General features: G+C 41.2%; 1 protein-coding gene across 2 annotated transcripts in view; it reads right to left on the bottom strand.

Annotated features, from left to right (window-relative positions):
• LOC106609121 (ATP-dependent DNA helicase Q1) overlaps positions 1-20598 on the bottom strand; it is a 33898-nt gene that overhangs the window by 1627 nt on the left and 11673 nt on the right. The window contains exons 4-13 of one of the 2 annotated variants that reach the window (XM_045721895.1): positions 18902-19081; positions 5599-5705; positions 5299-5497; positions 4854-5020; positions 4598-4679; positions 4212-4478; positions 3784-3922; positions 3565-3656; positions 3175-3391; positions 2744-2873 (exon numbers count right to left, since the gene is read on the bottom strand). In XM_045721895.1, the coding sequence (XP_045577851.1) occupies positions 2744-2873; positions 3175-3391; positions 3565-3656; positions 3784-3922; positions 4212-4478; positions 4598-4679; positions 4854-5020; positions 5299-5497; positions 5599-5705; positions 18902-19081 (1580 nt within the window). Of the gene's footprint in view, positions 1-2743; positions 2874-3174; positions 3392-3564; positions 3657-3783; positions 3923-4211; positions 4479-4597; positions 4680-4853; positions 5021-5298; positions 5498-5598; positions 5706-6147; positions 7165-18901; positions 19082-20598 lie in introns of those variants that run through there. The other variant, XM_045721894.1, reaches the window with a different exon arrangement.

Raw genomic sequence — 20598 nt, forward strand, 5'->3', positions numbered from 1 at the left:
TAAAAGTGTTAAACAAATCAAAATCGATGTTATATTTTTCAAAGTAGCCACCCTTTGCCTTGATGACAGCTTTGCACACTCTTGGTATTCTCACAACCAGCTTCATGAGGAATGCTTTTCCAATAGTCTTGAAGGAGTTCCCACATATGCTGAGCACTTAGCTGCTTTTCCTTCACTCTACGGTCCAACTCATCCCAAACCATGTCAATTGGGTTGAGGTCGGGTGATTGTGGAGGCCAGGTCATCTGATGCAGCACTCCATCACTCTCCTCCTTGGTCAAATAGCCCTTACACAACCTAGAGGTGTGTTTTGGGTCATTGTCCTGTTGAAAAACAAATGATAGCCCTACTAAGCGCAAACCAGATGGGATGTAGCCATGCTGGTTAAGTGTGCCTTGAATTCTAAATAAATCACTGACAGTGTAACCAGCAAAGCACCCCCACACCACCTCCATGTTGCACAGGGGGAACCACACATGTTATGTTCATCAGTTCACCTACTCTGCATCTCAAAGACAAGGCGGTTGGAACCAAAAATCAAACATTTGGACTCATCGGACCAAAGGACAGATTTCCACCAGTCTAATGTCCATTGCTCATGTTTCTTGGCCCAAGCAAGTCTCTTCTTCTTATTGGTGTCCTTTAGTAGTGGTTCCTTTGCAGCAATTCGACCATGAAGGCCTGATTCACGCAGCAGCCTCTGAACAGTTGATGTTGAGATGTGTCTGTTACTTGAACTCTGAAACATTTATTTGGGCTGCAATCTGAGGTGCAGTTAACTCTAATGAACTTATCCTCTGCAGTAACTCTGGGTCTTCCTTTCCTGTAGCGGTCCTCATGAGAGCCAGTTTCATCATAGCGCTAGATTGTTTTTGCGACTGCACTTGAAGAAAGTTTCCGCATTGACTGACCTTCATGTCTTAAAGTAATGATGGACTGTCGTTTCTCTTTGTTTATTTGAGCTGTTCTTGCCATAATATGGACTTGGTCTTTTACCAAATAGGGCTATGTTATGTATACTACCTTGTCACAACACAACTGATCGGCTCAAACACATTAAGAAGGACAGAAATTCCACAAATTAACCTTTGTCAAGGCACAGTTGTTAATTGAAATGCATTCCAGGTGACTACCTCATGAAGCTGGTTGAGAGAATGCCAAGCATGTGCAAAGCTGTCATCAAGACAAAGGGTGGTTACTTTGAAGAATCTCAAATATAAAATATATTTTGATTTAACACTTTTTTGGTTACTACATGATTCCATGTGTTATTTCATAGTTTTGATATCTTCACTACTTTTCTAGAATGTAGAAAATAGTAAAAATAAAGAAAAACCCTGGAATGAGTAGGTGTGTCCAAACTTTTGACTGATACTGTATGACATCATGCATATTTAATTATTTTAGGAATAATTATGCATTCTGTAAGAATATCATTCAGGACCAAACATTACATATGTCTTTAACCTAATTGACATACACATGGTTGCCCAGACAGTGCCATGCCATAGGTGCAGTGGGTTGAATAAAGAATCAGGGAACTGTACTTTTTCTTTGGTATCTTCAGAGGGGCACTAGAGGTCTTTCTTGACTTTCTTGCTGACAGGGGAGTTTGTAGCATTGTCACCAGATCTCTTTCCTGCTTTGGTCTTTACCTGGGACACTTTTACCTGTAGGTCATCAACAACAGCTTTAACCTGCCTGCCTGCCTGCCTGCCTGACACACACACACACACACACACACACACACACACACACACACACACACACACACACACACAGTGTGGGTAATAACATAAGCAGAGAAGGGTTTAAGAATTGACATGAGAACCAGAAACATGAATCATTGCCATATCAAGGTGTTAGGATTGATTGTTATCAACCATTACCGGCACCTTGGTCACATTTAGCAAATGTCAACATGGATTAGATAAGATCTCAGCAACAGCCAAAACTATAGCTGTTGTACTGCACTTGGAGCCCTGATATTGGCACCTGTCTGGTATTATGCAACACTACATTGTTTAGAAAACCTACAGCATTAGAACTACAGTGATTTACATATACAGTGATTAGGGAAATCTGTGTTTTGTTTACAGTAAGTGTGCTAATGACAATCAAGGGTGATGGTGGTAAGAATGATTCTACTCAATATTTAAAATAATAATTAACATTGATAAAAAGGGAAACGCTCTGATTTTGCTGGTGATTGAATAATACAATCAAAATGACAAAGAAAAAAAATCCAGATCTTCATCTGATGGCCTGAAAGGAAAATAAACTGACAACATAGTTTACTTACCTGCAGGTAAGTAGACAAGTAAACAAGAGGTACTCAGAGCAGATACAGAAGACAAAAACAGATTGAAAGAGCATAGAAGATGGGGAAAAGACATACAAGAAGATGAGGATTGAGACGGTGAGAAATAGGTTGAGTAAAGTACTACTTTAAACGGGGAAATAATTACGTTACACTGAAACATTTCAGTCAGAAGTGCAGAAGGAGAAATAGAAAAATAAAATGTGATAAGCAGGAAAGATAAGACATTCCAGGATGATGTATTTCAGACAAAAGTGGCTTCCTAGCCTTAGTCTGCACGGACTAGGAATTTCTTTTACACATTTTTACAGGGTAGTCAATTATATCGATTCCATGCAGATGGAGGAGGCCACTTTAGTCTATTGAGATGCACCCAAAGGCTTTCCTGAATGATTTCTGTACCGTTTTCTGTGTAGTACTGACCGTGTTTGCTTCCAGGCCTGTCCTCCTCGTCTTCATGGTGACGGAGTGACTCTGGTTCTTCAGCATTGGGGCCTTACGACCCAGCTTCAGGTAGAAGTAGGTGGTGTACGGAGTGAAACTGAAGTCTTCACTGTGGAGAAAATTTTAAAAAGGGGGTAAACAAAGATCAACATTCTAAAAGCAAGTCCATTATGACCTGCTCACAATTCTCTCCAGCCTCCACACTTGACAACCATATTTGTCCTTAGTCAGTACCTGGTGTAAGACAAGGATATGTTCTTCAGGGAGGTACTGCCTGAAATGAAAACAATTTTTTTATGCAAAAGTTTTTCCTATGATGTGCCCCACTGAGTCATAGGCCTACCTGAGGTAGCCCTGCAGCAGTAAGCATATTGAACTGGAAAAGGGTTTAAAGTTAAGTCAGTCAGTACCGGAGATATCCCTGCAGCAATAGGCTTATGATGATGGCCTCCACCTCCAGGCGAGACAGGGTGGTGGTCTGGATCATCTTCCTGCGTTTGGCCGGACCCTTCCCCATCCACGCCTCTGTCACCTTCAGGGGGGTCAGCTTCTCGTCCAGAGAGCCTGCCAGCTCCACAATCTGGACCACATCTTTAGCATGCTGCGTGATGTCCACCGTGATGTAGTCTGGATGGAAACACAGGTATACTAGGTATGAAGACTCAACATAAATTATGCCAGCTCTTTCGATTAGATGGGAGAGTAACTCATATGCCCAATTCCAAATCTACCTCTATGCCCCTAGCATGCCATGTATGTTGGATTTGAAAAGTGGTATGTTCACCATATTGTACTCATACCATTGCCACGGCGACAGACATCACACATCTTGTTGCATCCTTCATTGTCCCAAACCTCATCAAAGTGAATAGCGATCACTGAGCGCCGACACCTTAAAACAAGAGATATACACGTGTACTGTACCCTTGAGATCCTCAAACAGCCATCTACACAACTGAAATTGTCACAAGTAATCTAGTGATGTCAATGAGAGCGTTGTGATTGGTCCAGCTCAGTACCCGTCTACGTTCTGACAGTAGTCGACCATAGTCAGCAGCTTCTGTTGTCCTACATTCTCCATGACAACCATGGTGCTGATCCTGAAGATGTCGTTGAAGCCAAAGTACACAATGCAGTCAGCCGGTTTATCGTCTCTGCCTAGAGGAACGGAGAGAGGACCATGTTAAAGATAAGGGGAAAATAAGTTAGGAGTTAAGAGGAAAAGAGTTTTAAAACAGGAAAAGAGTTTAAAAAACTGGCTACTCCCATGGCTGCGGTCGAAGTAGAAGTGCAATTGGAAAATCAGAGGAGGAAGAAAAAAAAAAACTTTAAATGTAGAAATAGTATTCCTCCTTTTCTGAAGTCAATGGATCAGGTGTTGTTCCTAAATTATCACATTTTTGAGTGGGGCAAAAAAATAAATAATAATAATATAAATGTTGTCTACCTGCTCGTCCGCTCTCCTGATAGTAGTTCTCTATGGACTTGCTGATGGTGTGATGGATGACAAATCTGACGTCAGGCTTGTCGATCCCCATCCCGAACGCCACTGTAGCTACCACCACCTGGATCTTGTTGATGGCCCATTTGCGGTGAACCCGTGACTTGTCCTCTGGATTCATGTTAGCGTGGTATGGATATGCATTGATGCCTTTCTTCTGTAGGTCTGCTGACACCGTCTCTGCATCCTTCTGGGAAAACACGTACACTATCCCTGCCAAAAGCAGAAGCATAATACCTCAAGTTTTGATAACAAGCTGCTGATGTTTGTCACATTTCGAAAATGTGACAAACTGAATTTTAAACGATTCTTTGTTTTTCCTTTCAAAGTACCTGACTGGTCCTTATATCTCTCCTTGATCAGTGCTGAGATGTCACTGATTGAATCATCACTGTTCGAGTCTTTAAGAAGTACCTGAGAGATACAAAAACAGTACAGATCCTCAATACTTCAGTGCAGGGACACAGTGGGAATCTAACAAGCATCCCCTTTAGTAAAACAAGTGTGTGTATTTGTAAAGGTCAAAAGAACAACAGGTGTTTGCCAAGCAGGTGGCGGCAAGGTGTGTATGGTTGCCATGACGCCCACCTCGTAGTAGAGGTTGGTGCGGTTGAAGGAGGCGGTGAGTGTGATTGGCTCAGGGACACACAGTATCTTCTGACAGTCCTTTAGAACACTGCTGGTTGCTGTGGCCGTCAGCCCTAGCAACGGAACCTTTGGGAATTGCCTCTTCAGGATCCCCAGGAGCTTGTAGTCTGGCGGGAGAGGAGGGGTAGTTGGCTATCAGCCCCACACAAACCTCACAGCATACTACTTAGAATGAAGCAATCTATTGGGCATGCATTCTAAGTGGAATGCATAGAGATACATTGAAGTGTTCTGTTTAATTATATGGGTATTGTAACGTAAAACAGAGTTATTAGAATTCTACTTTGAGTGGTTTGTTGGAGTAGCCCTTTACCTTCCACAACAAAGTAAGGAGACCAATAAAAAGTAAGTAGCCCATATACAGTACAGTTGTACGGTCTCTCACCAGGTCTGAAGTCGTGTCCCCACTGGCTGCAGCAGTGCACCTCGTCCACAGCAATACGGCTAAGCCTTCCTGCGTTGTAGGCCTTCTCCAGCCTCGACATCAGCAGCTTGCTCTTCGCTATCTTCTCTGGAGTCACATACAGCAGCTTGAAAAGTGATTTGGTGTCCGTCATCCCCGCTAGGACCATTTTAGCATGTTCCTGAGGTACATAGCAGAAGTCTAATAAAACACAATCCTAAAAGATATAATCAATACCAGCCAAGTATCAATAATATGTCGAAAATGTTTGTTGGTTATTACCTTACTGCTGGATGCGTTGAGAGACACGGCTTCAACGTCAATGGACTTTAAGTACATGAGCTGATCCTCCATCAGAGAAACTAGAGGACTTACGACCAGAGTGAAACCTGGAGGCACACAAACACACGTTAAAATAACACTGCAGTGAGTAATGGCTGCAACCATCTGCGATCAGAGCTTTAAAGTCAGACCAATTTAGTCGTATATGTGATCAAATAGTTTGTGTGCGACAAGAAGTTTTCTTTTTGGGAAAACAGTACGCCTAGGGGGAAAATCATCCCTGATAATAATAGTTGTAATAAAAGGCTGTACCGTTGTTCCGAATTCCCTAGAGAAAAAGGGAGTGCAGATTCGTTAGCATCATGGTTGCTCCATTACTACAGCGAAAATGGCTTACTTCTAGAACAACCAGGTCAAAAGATCTAACCCATATTTCCAGTGCAACATTTTTACTTTCCTATAGCGGATCACCGGGACCACATTTTACATTTATGAACCACGTCATGGGCCGTTCTAAAGCTATTCACTTGTCGTTAACCATTTGTTTACCTCATTGGTAGGTAGCTAACACCCTGGTAACTTCACCAGTATATCCAAACATCTGGGGGCACAGAAAGGGAAAGAGAACTTTTTCAGGAGAGCAATAAATGAATGAATCTCCTGCATGTCATCACAAACCTGACGTTCTTAAAGATAGTGTATAATTTTAAAATGTAATGCATTTCAATTGGAAAATAGTGCTTTTACACAATTTAGAAAACTAATATTCCCCAAATTACTTTAATTCCAATGACAGGTATTCGTATCAACATTTTAGCTTTTATAATAAACAAATTACTTTACAGTGTTACATATTAGTTTCTAGGGCACAACATGTGGTTCAAAAGTAAGTAAAATACATATAGGCTGTATCTCAATCATTTAAAAAAGATTGTATTTTCTGGTGCTCCAAACTTTAAAGTTTGGCGCACCAGTGCTACCAAGGAAAAACGTTAAATTAGAGCCCTGTCTGCAGTACATGACTGTCCTGTGAGGATCACAATAGGTCAGATCAGCTTGGCAATGGCTGACAATAACCAGACCCTCTCCCAACTGCAAAAGGGGTGGGGGGGGGGGGTTGACACCACACCCCATCGTAAATTTAAGCAGGAGAGAAGTCTCTCTGTACCCTTTAGTATCAACCAAAGGAATTACCTTTTTCACAGACACTTGGGGAATGGTCAGTGGGTAGATGTAGAAAACTAATGTCATATTGTTTTTCATTTTGTGATGTTATTAATAACTGTATGAACCAAATACTGTAACTTGGAAAGGATACCCCCTTTATCTGTCAAGTTTCCATCCAATACGTTGTGCAAATTATATGAAAAAAAATATGAAAGTATTTTTGTTAAGATCGGAATGTGATTTTAGGAGTCGTCATAGAACTTCTAATCATTTCCTTTGCACATTATGTAGCCACGCTCCGAGGGAGGTCAGAGAGCTTGTCAGCATGACGGAACGCCCCTTTTTACCAAGAGTGCATAAAGGCTTGGAAGAGGAATCAACCTTTAGACCAGGAAATGTGAGGCGGAGAGCAACATGTTTGAAATGGTTGAAACTTTCAACCTCAACACGAAGTGAAGGAAATTAACTCACCTACCAGACCAGGACACCGCCAATCTGCAGCTGCATTTGTAAAGTGATTTGAAACTTTGACTATCTACCCGAGGTGGAGAGAGAGAACTCCCCTCCCAGACAATCACTGGTACAGCGAAGAGGAAGTTCTGAGGAAACACCCCATGGAGACTGGACAACTAAGAAGGACATTGTGACCTCTGGTGGACAATCAGAGCATGAACAAGTGGCCCACAGGAAAGGCCCACCAAACCCTTTCCAAGAAGGCATGGTTCCGACAGAGATAAACAACGAACAAAGGCATTTCACACGTAAATACATTCATGATTTCTTACTCCAAACGGGCGGCAGTTCGTGAGCAAACGATATAGATAGATAGATCTATCTATTTATTTCTTTTTTTTTTCACCTTTATTTAACCAGGTAGGCTAGTTGAGAACAAGTTCTCATTTGCAACTGCGACCTGGCCAAGATAAAGCATAGCAATTCGACACATACAACAACACAGAGTTACACATGGAATAAACAAAACATACAGTCAATAATACAGTAGAACAAAATAAAACAAAAAGTCTATATACAGTGAGTGCAAATGAGGTAAGTTAAGGCAATAAATAGGCTATGGTGGCGAAGTAATTACAATATAGCAATTAAACACTGGAATGGTAGATGTGCAGAAGATGAATGTGCAAGTAGAGATACTGGGGTGCAAAGGAGCAAGATAAATAAATAAATAAATAAATACAGTATGGGGATGAGGTAGGTAGATAGATAGCCCATCTGTAAACAGCCGATCTATGTACAGGTGCAGTGATCTGTGAGCTGCTCTGACAGCTGGTGCTTAAAGCTAGTGAGGGTGATATGAGTCTCCAGCTTCAGAGATTTTTGTAGTTCGTTCCAGTCATTGGCAGCAGAGAACTGGAAGGAAAGACGACCAAAGGAGGAATTGGCTTTGGGGGTGACCAGTGAGATACACCTGCTGGAGCGCGTGCTACGGGTGGGTGCTGCTATGGTGACCAGTGAGCTGAGATAAGGCGGGGCTTTACCTAGCAGAGACTTGTAGATAACCTGTAGCCAGTGGGTTTGGCGACGAGTATGAAGCGAGGGCCAACCAACGAGAGCGTACAGGTCGCAGTGGCGGGTAGTGTATGGGGCTTTGGTGACAAAACGGATGGCACTGTGATAGACTGCATCCAATTTGTTAAGTAGAGTGTTGGAGGCTATTTTAAAGATGACATCACCGAAGTCAAGGATCGGTAGGATGGTCAGTTTTACAAGGGTATGTTTGGCAGCATGAGTGAAGGATGCGTTGTTGCGATATAGGAAGCCGATTCAATTTTGGATTGGAGATGCTTAATGTGAGTCTGGAAGGAGAGTTTACAGTCTAACCAGACACCTAGGTATTTGTAGTTGTCCACGTATTCTAAGTCAGAGCCGTCCAGAGTAGTGATGCTGGACGGGCGAGCAGGTGTGGGCAGTGATCGATTGAATAGCATGCATTTAGTTTTACTTGCGTTTAAGAGCAGTTGGAGGCCACGGAAGGAGAGTTGTATGGCACTGAAGCTCGTCTGGAGGTTAGTTAACACAGTGTCCAAAGAGGGGCCAGAAGTATACAGAATGGTGTCGTCTGTGTAGAGGTGGATCAGAGAATCACCAGCAGCAAGAGCGACATCATTGATGTATACAGGGAAGAGAGTCGGCCCGAGATTTGAACCCTGCGGCACCCCCATAGAGACTGCCAAGGTCCGGACAACAGGCCCTCCGATTTGACACACTGAACTCTATCAGAGAAATAGTTGGTAAACCAGGCGAGGCAATCATTTCAGAAACCAAGGCTGTCGAGTCTGCCAATAAGAATGTGGTGATTGACAGAGTCGAAAGCCTTGGCCAGGTCAATGAATACGGCTGCACAGTAATGTCTCTTATCGATGGCGGTTATGATGTCGTTTAGGACCTTGAGCGTGGCTGAGGTACACCCATGACCAGCTCTGAAACCAGATTGCATAGCGGAGAAGGTACGGTGGGATTCGAAATGGTTGGTAATCTGTTTGTTAACTTGGCTTTCGAAGACCTTAGAAACACAGGGTAGGATAGATATAGGTCTGTAGAAGTTTTGGTCTAGAGTGTCACCCCCTTTGAAGAGGGGGATGACCGCGGCAGCTTTCCAATCTTTGGGAATCTCAGACGATACGAAAGAGAGGTTGAACAGGGATTGCAACAATTTTGGCAGATAATTTTAGAAAGAGAGGGTCCAGATTGTCTAACCTGGCTGATTTGTAGGGGGGGGTCAAGATTTTGCAGCTCTTTCAGAACATCAGCTATCTGGATTTGGGTGAAGTAGAAATGGTGGGGGCTAAGGCGGGTTGCTGTGGAGGGTTCCGGGCAGTTGACCGGGGTAGGGGTAGCCAGGTGGAAAGCATGGCCAGCCGTAGAGAAATGCTTATTGAAATTCTCAATTATTGTGGATTTATCAGTGGTAACAGTGTTTCCTAGCCTCAGAGCAGTGGGCAGCTGGGAGGTGCTCTTATTCTCCAAGGACTTTACAGCGTCCCAGAACTTTTTTGAGTTAGTGCTACAGAATGCAAATTTCTGTTTGAAAAAGCTAGCCTTAGCTTTCCTAACTGCTTGTGTATATTTTTTTCTAACTTCCCTGAAAAGTTGCATATCATGGGGGCTATTCGATGCTAATGCAGAACGCCACAGGATGTTTTTGTGCTGGTCAAGGGCAGACAGGTCTGGAGTGAACCAAGGACTATATTTATTCCTAGTTCTAAATTGTTTGAATGATATGATTAACGTTGCTGTGAGAATCGTTCTGAAATGTCTCGACGAAAAGTGTGCCCTTTTCCTCTCTCTGTCTCCACCACACTCCATCTATGTTGTAACAAGCCATCATATCTTGTCAGTCCACTAGGAACCTTTGTCTCATGTACAGTTGAAGTCGGAAGTTTACATACACTTAGGTTGGAGTCATTACAACTTGTTTTTCAACCACTCCACAAATTTCTTGTTAACAAACTATAGTTTTGGCAACTCAGTTAGGACATCTACTTTGTGCATGACAAGTAATTTTTCCAACAATTGTTTACAGACAGATTGTTTCACTGTATCACAATTCCAGTGGGTCAGAAGTTTACATACACTAAGTTGACTGTGCCTTTAAACAGCTTGGAAAATTCCAGAAAATTATGTCATGGCTTTAGAAGCTTCTGATAGGCTAATTGACATCATTTGAGTCAATTGGAGGTGTACCTGTGGATGTATTTCAAGGCCTACCTTCAAACTCAGTGCCTCTTTGCTTGACATCATGGGAAAATCAAAAGAAATCAACCAAGACCTCAGAAAAAAAATGTAGACCTCCATAAGTCTGGTTCATCCTTGTGAGCAATTTCCAAACGCCTGAAGGTACCACGTTCATCTGTACAAACAATAGTACGCAAGTATAAACACCATGGGACCATGCAACCTTCATACCGCTCAGGAAGGAGACGCGTTCTGTCTCCTAGAGATGAACATACTTTGGTGCGAAAAGTGAAAATCATTCCCAGAACAACAGCAAAGGACCTTGTGAAGATGCTGGAGGAAACAGGTACAAAAGCATCTATATCCACTGTAAAACAAGTCCTATATTGACATAACCTGAAAGACCGCTCAGCAAGGAAGAAGCCACTGCTCCAAAACCGCCATAGAAAAGCCAGACTACGGTTTGCAACTGCACATGGGGACAAATATCATACTTTTTTGGAGAAATGTCCTCTGGTCTGATGAAACAAAAATAGAACTTTGGCCATAATGACCATCGTTATGTTTGGAGGAAAAAGGGGGATGCTTGCAAGCTGAAGAACACCATCCCAACAGTGAAGCACGGGGGTGGCGGCATCATATTGTGGGGGGGCTTTGCTGCAGGAGGGACTGGTGCACTTCACAAAATATATGGAATCATGAGGGAGGAACATTATGTGGATATATTGAAGCAACATCTCAAAACATCAGTCAGGAAGTTAAAGCTTGGTCACAAATGGGTCTTCTAAATGAACAATGACCCCAAGCATACTTCCAAAGTTGTGGCAAAATGGCTTATGGACAACAAAGTCAAGGTATTGGAGTGGCCATCACAAAGCCCTGACCTCAATCCTATAGAATTTTTTGGGGCAGAACTGAAAAAGCTTGTGCGAGCAAGGAGGCCTACAAACCTGAATCAGTTACACCAGCTCTGTCAGGAGGAATGGGCCAAAATTCACCCAACTTATTGTGGGAAGCTTGTGGAAGGCTACCCAAAACGTTTGACCCAAGTTAAACAATTTAATGGCAATAGCAAATACTAATTGAGTGTATGAAACTTCTGACCCACTGGGAATGTGATGAAAGAAATAAAAGCTGAAAAAAAATCTCTCTACACTATTATTCTGACATTTCACATTCTTAAAATAAAAGTGGTGATCCTAACTGACTTAAAACAGGGAATTTTTACTAGGATTAAATGTCAGGGATTGTGAAAAACTGAGTTTAAAATGTACTTGGCTAAGGTGTATGTAAACTTCCGACTTCAACTGTAAGTGTGTGTGTATTCTGTGTTATTATTTAGTTAGCTAGTAAATAAATGAGTCAACCAATTTGTGTAGTACTGAATAATGCTGGGGTTTTTGTGGATCCAAGAAGGTTACAATCGTTCAGAATCAGTATTTGATAAGAGGTAGTGATTAACAAGATGACTGTTTATCGATGTTATAGGTAAAGACCTTATAGAGTTTAATTTGGAAGATGGTAACTCTGTAAACAACTTCTGCCCCAAAACCTAATGAGTTAATTGTTACATTACTAATTCAAAATCGGTAACAATTAAACATAGTTAGTGGATGAAATAAATAATGAAAGTAAAAAATCATGACACAATTATTCAATGACCTATAACATTAGGCTTTTCAGTATATGCACGTCACCTGGTGTGTATGTGTGTGTGTGTGTGTCTGCATCTATATACGCATGTATGAATTTTGTGTGTGTGCGCACGTTTGTGCATTCTCCCCTTACCCTCAGAGCAGACTGCAGGTAGCTGATAGCAGAGGCTTTTCCCTCGTCCAGTGGGCATCACTAGGAAGAGGTCTTTACCAGACATACTAAGGTTGATGGCCTTCAGCTGGAGAGGACGAAACTTAGAGAGCTGGAACGCATCCTTCAGATTCTGCTCCAGCTCTGTAGACCACGAGAAATCTAGGTTTGGAAAGAAAACATTCAAGCATGTCAAAATACAGTACAGCAATATATTCAGCCTTCAAGATCGTAGCCTACCTAATAAAATAGCACTTTGGACAATTTGTTATTGAAATATTTATTTTCTATGGATTTGTGTATCTTCAAATAAATGTGGCCGGAATCAACTATTTCTATTGGAAGTATTTTAATTTCCTATAAATAGCCTTATATTTGAAAATATTTTCAAAGACTTATTCGAAATACCTGATTTAAATGAATGGGAGTGTATTTGAGTCAATGTATGAGTATTGTCAAATACATACCAATACTCAACTACTTGTCTTTTCAAAAATAAATATCTGAATACCTACTTAGAAATGTATGTGAAAGTAGTTGAGATTTTTAAAATAGTATTTGAACCGAGATCTGGAACATATTACGCACACAGCAGTGTGGTTGTGCTTCTAAATTAATTTAACTAACAAACACATTCCTGACATTTAATCCTAGTACAAATTCCCTGTCTTAGGTCAGTTAGGATCACCACTTTATTTTAAGAATGTGAAATATCAGAATACCAGAAGAGAGAATGATTTATTTCAGCTTTTATTTCTTTCATCATATTCCCAGTGGGTCAGAAGTTTACATACACTCAATTAGTATTTGGTAGCATTGCCTTTAAATGGTTTAACTTGGGTCAAACGTTTTGGGTAGACTTACACAAGCTTCCCACAATAAGTTGGGTGAATTTTGTCCCATTCCTCCTGACAGAGCTGGTGTTACCGAGTCAGGTTTGTAGGCCTCCTTGCTCGCACACACTTTTTCAGTTCTCCCCACAAAATTTCTACAGGATTGAGGTCAGGGCTTTGTAATGGCCACTCCTATACCTTGACTTTGTTGTCCATAAGCCATTTTGCCACAACTTTGGATGTATGCTTGGGGTCATTGTCCATTTGGAAGACCCATTTGCGACCAAGCATTAACTTCCTGACTGATGTCTTGAGATGTTGCTTCAATATATCCACATAATGTTCCTCCCTCATGATGCCATCTATTTTGTGAAGTGCACCAGTCCCTCCCGCAGCAAAGCACCCCCACAACATGATGCTGCCACCCCCGTGCTTCACGGTTGGGATGGTGTTCTGCGGCTTGTAAGCCTCCCCTTTTTCCTCCAAACATAACGATGGTCATTATGGCCAAACAGTTCTATTTTTGTTTCATCAGACCAGAGGACATTTCTCCAAAAAGTACCATCTTTGTCGCCATGTGCAGTTGCAAACCGTAGTCTGGCTTTTTTATGGCGGTTTTGGAGCAATGGCTTCTTCCTTGCTGAGCGGCCTTTCAGGTTATGTCGATATACGACTTGTTTTACTGTGGATATAGATACTTTTGTACCCGTTTCCTCCAGCATCTTCACAAGGTTCTTTGCTGTTGTTCTGGGATTGATTTGCACTTTTGGCAACAAAGTACATTCATCTCGAGGAGACAGAACGCATCTCCTTCCTGAGCAGTATGACTGCTGCGTGGTCCCATGGTGTTTATACTTGCGTACTATTGTTTGAACAGATGAACGTGGTACCTTCAGGCGTTTGGAAATTTCTCCCAAGGATGAACCAGACTTGTGGAGGTCTACAATTTTTTTTCCTGAGGTCTTGGCTGATTTCCTTTAATTTTCCCATGATGTCAAGCAAAGAGGTACTGAGTTTGAAGGTAGGCCTTGAAATACATCCACAGGTACACCTCCAATTGACTCAAATGATGTCAATTAGCCCATCAGATGCTTCTAAAGCCATGACATTTTCTGGAATTTTCCAAGGTGTTTAAAGGCACAGTCAACTTTGTGTGTGCATGTAAACTTCTGACCCACTGGAACTGTGATACAGTGCATGATAAGTGAGATAATCTGTCTGTAAACAAATGTTGGAAAAATTAGTTGTGTGATGCACAAAGTAGATGTCCTAACCAACTTGCCAAAACTATAGTTTGTTAACAAGACATTTGTGGAGTGGTTGAAAAACAAGTTGTAATGACTCCAACCTAAGTGTATGTAAAATTCAGACTTCAACTGTACATAAGTCAAAAACATATTTCACCCAGTGATAATATATACACCCCGATTTAGGTGAAGTCTCCTCTCTAAACATTACGTCTTCTTCATTGCTAGGCATGAAGTTAAGTGATACGGGCAATAAACTGTTCCTTCTCCCTTAATGTGACTTGACCTCGACCCCCTTCCTCACTAATCCACAGCTCTCCACCCTTATCAGTGACTGCCAAAACGTGATCGTCTTCCCTGCACTCAGTACATTCTAAGCTTAATAATTGCATCCACCATATACATTCCTCCTACAGATAACCATTAACTTCTGGTGTAAACCCTAGACTATGGCACCCCTCATGTCTCTAGTATAACTGAGGATTAACAATATTTAAAGTTCAGTGAATATACACCTGTTGCTGACAGGTGTATATAATCGAACACACAGCCATGCAATCTCCATAGCCAAACATTGGCAGTAGAATGGCCTTATTGAAGAGCTCAGTGACTTTCAATGTGGCACCATCATTGGATGCCACTTTTCCAACAAGTCAGTTTGTCAAATTTCTGCCCTGCTAGAGCTGCCCCGGTCAACTGTAAGTGCTGTTATTGTGAAGTGGAAACGTCTAGGAGCAACAACGGCTCAGCCACGTAGTGATAGGCCACACAAGCTCACAGAACGGGACCCCCCTCATTAATGCTCTTGTGGCTGAATGGAAGCAAAACCCCACAACAATGTTCCAACATCTAGTGGAAAGCCTTCCCAGAAGAGTGGAGGCTGTTATGTCAGCAAGAGGGGAACCAACTCCATATCAATGCCTATGATTTTGGAATGAGATGTTTGTCAAGCAGGTGTCCACATACTTTTGGTCATACACACAGTACTACATAGAGCCATGGCTACATGGCAACTGATGCAAGCAGTAGAATAAGATTTTTTTAAACAGATAAAAAATACACCTTATGGAACAACAGGGACTGTAAAGAGACAGGCACAGACACAATAAAACACATGGATGTTGTAAATATGTTATAGTGGTGTAGTGGCCTGAGTGAACACACTAAATGTATTGGGTAAAGCGTTATGAAATGTAATGTCATGTAATATTTTAAATTGTATATAACTGCCTTAATGTTGCTGGACCCCAGAAAGAGTAGCTGGTGCCTTGGCAGGAGCGAATGGGGGTTCCTTAATAAATACACAAATGTAATGTGTGTGTGTGAGAGATATACAACTCACACACACACACACACACTAGATTTCAAAAGTTTGGGTTTACTTAGAAATGTCCTTGTTTTTGAAAGAAAAGCTCATTTTTGTCCATTAAAATAACATCAAATTGATCAGAAATACAGTGTAGACATTGTTAACGTTGTAAATTACTATTGTAGCTGGAAATGGCTGATTTTTTAATGGAATATCTACATAGGCGTACAGAGGCACATTATCAGCAACCATCACTCCTGTGTTCCAATGGCACGTTGTGTTAGCTAATCCAAGTTTATCATTTTAAAAAGGCTAATTGATCAGTAGAAAACCCTTTTGCAATTATGTTAGCACAGCTGAAAACTGTTCTGATTTAAAGAAGCAATAAACCTGGCCTTCTTTAGACTAGTTGAGTATCTGGAGCATCAGCATTTGTGGGTTCCATTACTGGCACAAAATGGCCAGAAACAAAAAACTTTCTTCTGAAACTAGTCAGTCTATTCTTGTTCTGAGAAATGAAGGCTATTCCATGCGATAAATTGCCAAGAAACTGAAGATCTCGTACAACGCTGTGTACTACTCCCTTCACAGAACAGCGCAAACAGGCTCTAACCAGAATTAGAAAGAGGAGTGGGAGGCCCCGGTGCACAACTGAGCAAGAGGACAAGTACATCAGAGTGTCTAGTTTGAGAAGCAGACGCCTCACAAGTCCTCAACTGGCAGCTTCATTAAATAGTACCCGCAAAACACCAGTCTCAACATCAACAGTGAAAAGGCGACTCTGGGAAGCTGGCCTTCTAGGCAGAGTTCCTCTGTCCAGTGTCTGTGTTCTTTTGCCCAACTTAAGCTTTTCTTTTTATTGGCCAGTCTGAGATGTGGCTTTTTCTTTGCAACTCTTCAAACACAGGAGTGATGGTTTCTGATAATAGGCCTCTGTACGCCTATGTAGATATTCCATTATTTTTTTTTTTTATAATAATCAGCCGTTTCCAGCTACATTAGTCATTTACAACATTAACAATGTCTACACTGTATTTCTGATCAATTTGATGTTATTTTAATGGACAGAAAAATTGCTTTTCTTTCAAAAACAAGGACATTTCTAAGTGACCCCAAACTTTTGAAATCAATTGTGTTTTTGTCTCATGTACAGTTGAAGTCGGAAGTTTACATACACTTAGGTTGGAGTCATTACAACTTGTTTTTCAACCACTCCACAAATTTCTTGTTAACAAACTATAGTTTTGGCAACTCAGTTAGGACATCTACTTTGTGCATGACAAGTAATTTTTCCAACAATTGTTTACAGACAGATTGTTTCACTGTATCACAATTCCAGTGGGTCAGAAGTTTACATACACTAAGTTGACTGTGCCTTTAAACAGCTTGGAAAATTCCAGAAAATTATGTCATGGCTTTAGAAGCTTCTGATAGGCTAATTGACATCATTTGAGTCAATTGGAGGTGTACCTGTGGATGTATTTCAAGGCCTACCTTCAAACTCAGTGCCTCTTTGCTTGACATCATGGGAAAATCAAAAGAAATCAACCAAGACCTCAGAAAAAAAAATGTAGACCTCCATAAGTCTGGTTCATCCTTGTGAGCAATTTCCAAACGCCTGAAGGTACCACGTTCATCTGTACAAACAATAGTACGCAAGTATAAACACCATGGGACCATGCAACCTTCATACCGCTCAGGAAGGAGACGCGTTCTGTCTCCTAGAGATGAACATACTTTGGTGCGAAAAGTGAAAATCATTCCCAGAACAACAGCAAAGGACCTTGTGAAGATGCTGGAGGAAACAGGTACAAAAGCATCTATATCCACTGTAAAACAAGTCCTATATTGACATAACCTGAAAGACCGCTCAGCAAGGAAGAAGCCACTGCTCCAAAACCGCCATAGAAAAGCCAGACTACGGTTTGCAACTGCACATGGGGACAAATATCATACTTTTTGGAGAAATGTCCTCTGGTCTGATGAAACAAAAATAGAACTTTGGCCATAATGACCATCGTTATGTTTGGAGGAAAAAGGGGGATGCTTGCAAGCTGAAGAACACCATCCCAACAGTGAAGCACGGGGGTGGCGGCATCATATTGTGGGGGGGCTTTGCTGCAGGAGGGACTGGTGCACTTCACAAAATATATGGAATCATGAGGGAGGAACATTATGTGGATATATTGAAGCAACATCTCAAAACATCAGTCAGGAAGTTAAAGCTTGGTCACAAATGGGTCTTCTAAATGAACAATGACCCCAAGCATACTTCCAAAGTTGTGGCAAAATGGCTTATGGACAACAAAGTCAAGGTATTGGAGTGGCCATCACAAAGCCCTGACCTCAATCCTATAGAATTTTTTGGGGCAGAACTGAAAAAGCTTGTGCGAGCAAGGAGGCCTACAAACCTGAATCAGTTACACCAGCTCTGTCAGGAGGAATGGGCCAAAATTCACCCAACTTATTGTGGGAAGCTTGTGGAAGGCTACCCAAAACGTTTGACCCAAGTTAAACAATTTAATGGCAATAGCAAATACTAATTGAGTGTATGAAACTTCTGACCCACTGGGAATGTGATGAAAGAAATAAAAGCTGAAAAAAATCTCTCTACACTATTATTCTGACATTTCACATTCTTAAAATAAAAGTGGTGATCCTAACTGACTTAAAACAGGGAATTTTTACTAGGATTAAATGTCAGGGATTGTGAAAAACTGAGTTTAAAATGTACTTGGCTAAGGTGTATGTAAACTTCCGACTTCAACTGTAAGTGTGTGTGTATTCTGTGTTATTATTTAGTTAGCTAGTAAATAAATGAGTCAACCAATTTGTGTAGTACTGAATAATGCTGGGGTTTTTGTGGATCCAAGAAGGTTACAATCGTTCAGAATCAGTATTTGATAAGAGGTAGTGATTAACAAGATGACTGTTTATCGATGTTATAGGTAAAGACCTTATAGAGTTTAATTTGGAAGATGGTAACTCTGTAAACAACTTCTGCCCCAAAACCTAATGAGTTAATTGTTACATTACTAATTCAAAATCGGTAACAATTAAACATAGTTAGTGGATGAAATAAATAATGAAAGTAAAAAATCATGACACAATTATTCAATGACCTATAACATTAGGCTTTTCAGTATATGCACGTCACCTGGTGTGTATGTGTGTGTGTGTGTGTCTGCATCTATATACGCATGTATGAATTTTGTGTGTGTGCGCACGTTTGTGCATTCTCCCCTTACCCTCAGAGCAGACTGCAGGTAGCTGATAGCAGAGGCTTTTCCCTCGTCCAGTGGGCATCACTAGGAAGAGGTCTTTACCAGACATACTAAGGTTGATGGCCTTCAGCTGGAGAGGACGAAACTTAGAGAGCTGGAACGCATCCTTCAGATTCTGCTCCAGCTCTGTAGACCACGAGAAATCTAGGTTTGGAAAGAAAACATTCAAGCATGTCAAAATACAGTACAGCAATATATTCAGCCTTCAAGATCGTAGCCTACCTAATAAAATAGCACTTTGGACAATTTGTTATTGAAATATTTATTTTCTATGGATTTGTGTATCTTCAAATAAATGTGGCCGGAATCAACTATTTCTATTGGAAGTATTTTAATTTCCTATAAATAGCCTTATATTTGAAAATATTTTCAAAGACTTATTCGAAATACCTGATTTAAATGAATGGGAGTGTATTTGAGTCAATGTATGAGTATTGTCAAATACATACCAATACTCAACTACTTGTCTTTTCAAAAAATAAATATCTGAATACCTACTTAGAAATGTATGTGAAAGTAGTTGAGATTTTTAAAATAGTATTTGAACCGAGATCTGGAACATATTACGCACACAGCAGTGTGGTTGTGCTTCTAAATTAATTTAACTAACAAACACATTCCTGACATTTAATCCTAGTACAAATTCCCTGTCTTAGGTCAGTTAGGATCACCACTTTATTTTAAGAATGTGAAATATCAGAATACCAGAAGAGAGAATGATTTATTTCAGCTTTTATTTCTTTCATCATATTCCCAGTGGGTCAGAAGTTTACATACACTCAATTAGTATTTGGTAGCATTGCCTTTAAATGGTTTAACTTGGGTCAAACGTTTTGGGTAGACTTACACAAGCTTCCCACAATAAGTTGGGTGAATTTTGTCCCATTCCTCCTGACAGAGCTGGTGTTACCGAGTCAGGTTTGTAGGCCTCCTTGCTCGCACACACTTTTTCAGTTCTCCCCACAAAATTTCTACAGGATTGAGGTCAGGGCTTTGTAATGGCCACTCCTATACCTTGACTTTGTTGTCCATAAGCCATTTTGCCACAACTTTGGATGTATGCTTGGGGTCATTGTCCATTTGGAAGACCCATTTGCGACCAAGCATTAACTTCCTGACTGATGTCTTGAGATGTTGCTTCAATATATCCACATAATGTTCCTCCCTCATGATGCCATCTATTTTGTGAAGTGCACCAGTCCCTCCCGCAGCAAAGCACCCCCACAACATGATGCTGCCACCCCCGTGCTTCACGGTTGGGATGGTGTTCTGCGGCTTGTAAGCCTCCCCCTTTTTCCTCCAAACATAACGATGGTCATTATGGCCAAACAGTTCTATTTTTGTTTCATCAGACCAGAGGACATTTCTCCAAAAAGTACCATCTTTGTCGCCATGTGCAGTTGCAAACCGTAGTCTGGCTTTTTTATGGCGGTTTTGGAGCAATGGCTTCTTCCTTGCTGAGCGGCCTTTCAGGTTATGTCGATATACGACTTGTTTTACTGTGGATATAGATACTTTTGTACCCGTTTCCTCCAGCATCTTCACAAGGTTCTTTGCTGTTGTTCTGGGATTGATTTGCACTTTTGGCAACAAAGTACATTCATCTCGAGGAGACAGAACGCATCTCCTTCCTGAGCAGTATGACTGCTGCGTGGTCCCAT

Source organism: Salmo salar, chromosome ssa07 (genome assembly GCF_905237065.1).
Source record: "Salmo salar chromosome ssa07, Ssal_v3.1, whole genome shotgun sequence".
Classification (NCBI taxonomy): Eukaryota; Metazoa; Chordata; class Actinopteri; order Salmoniformes; family Salmonidae; genus Salmo; species Salmo salar.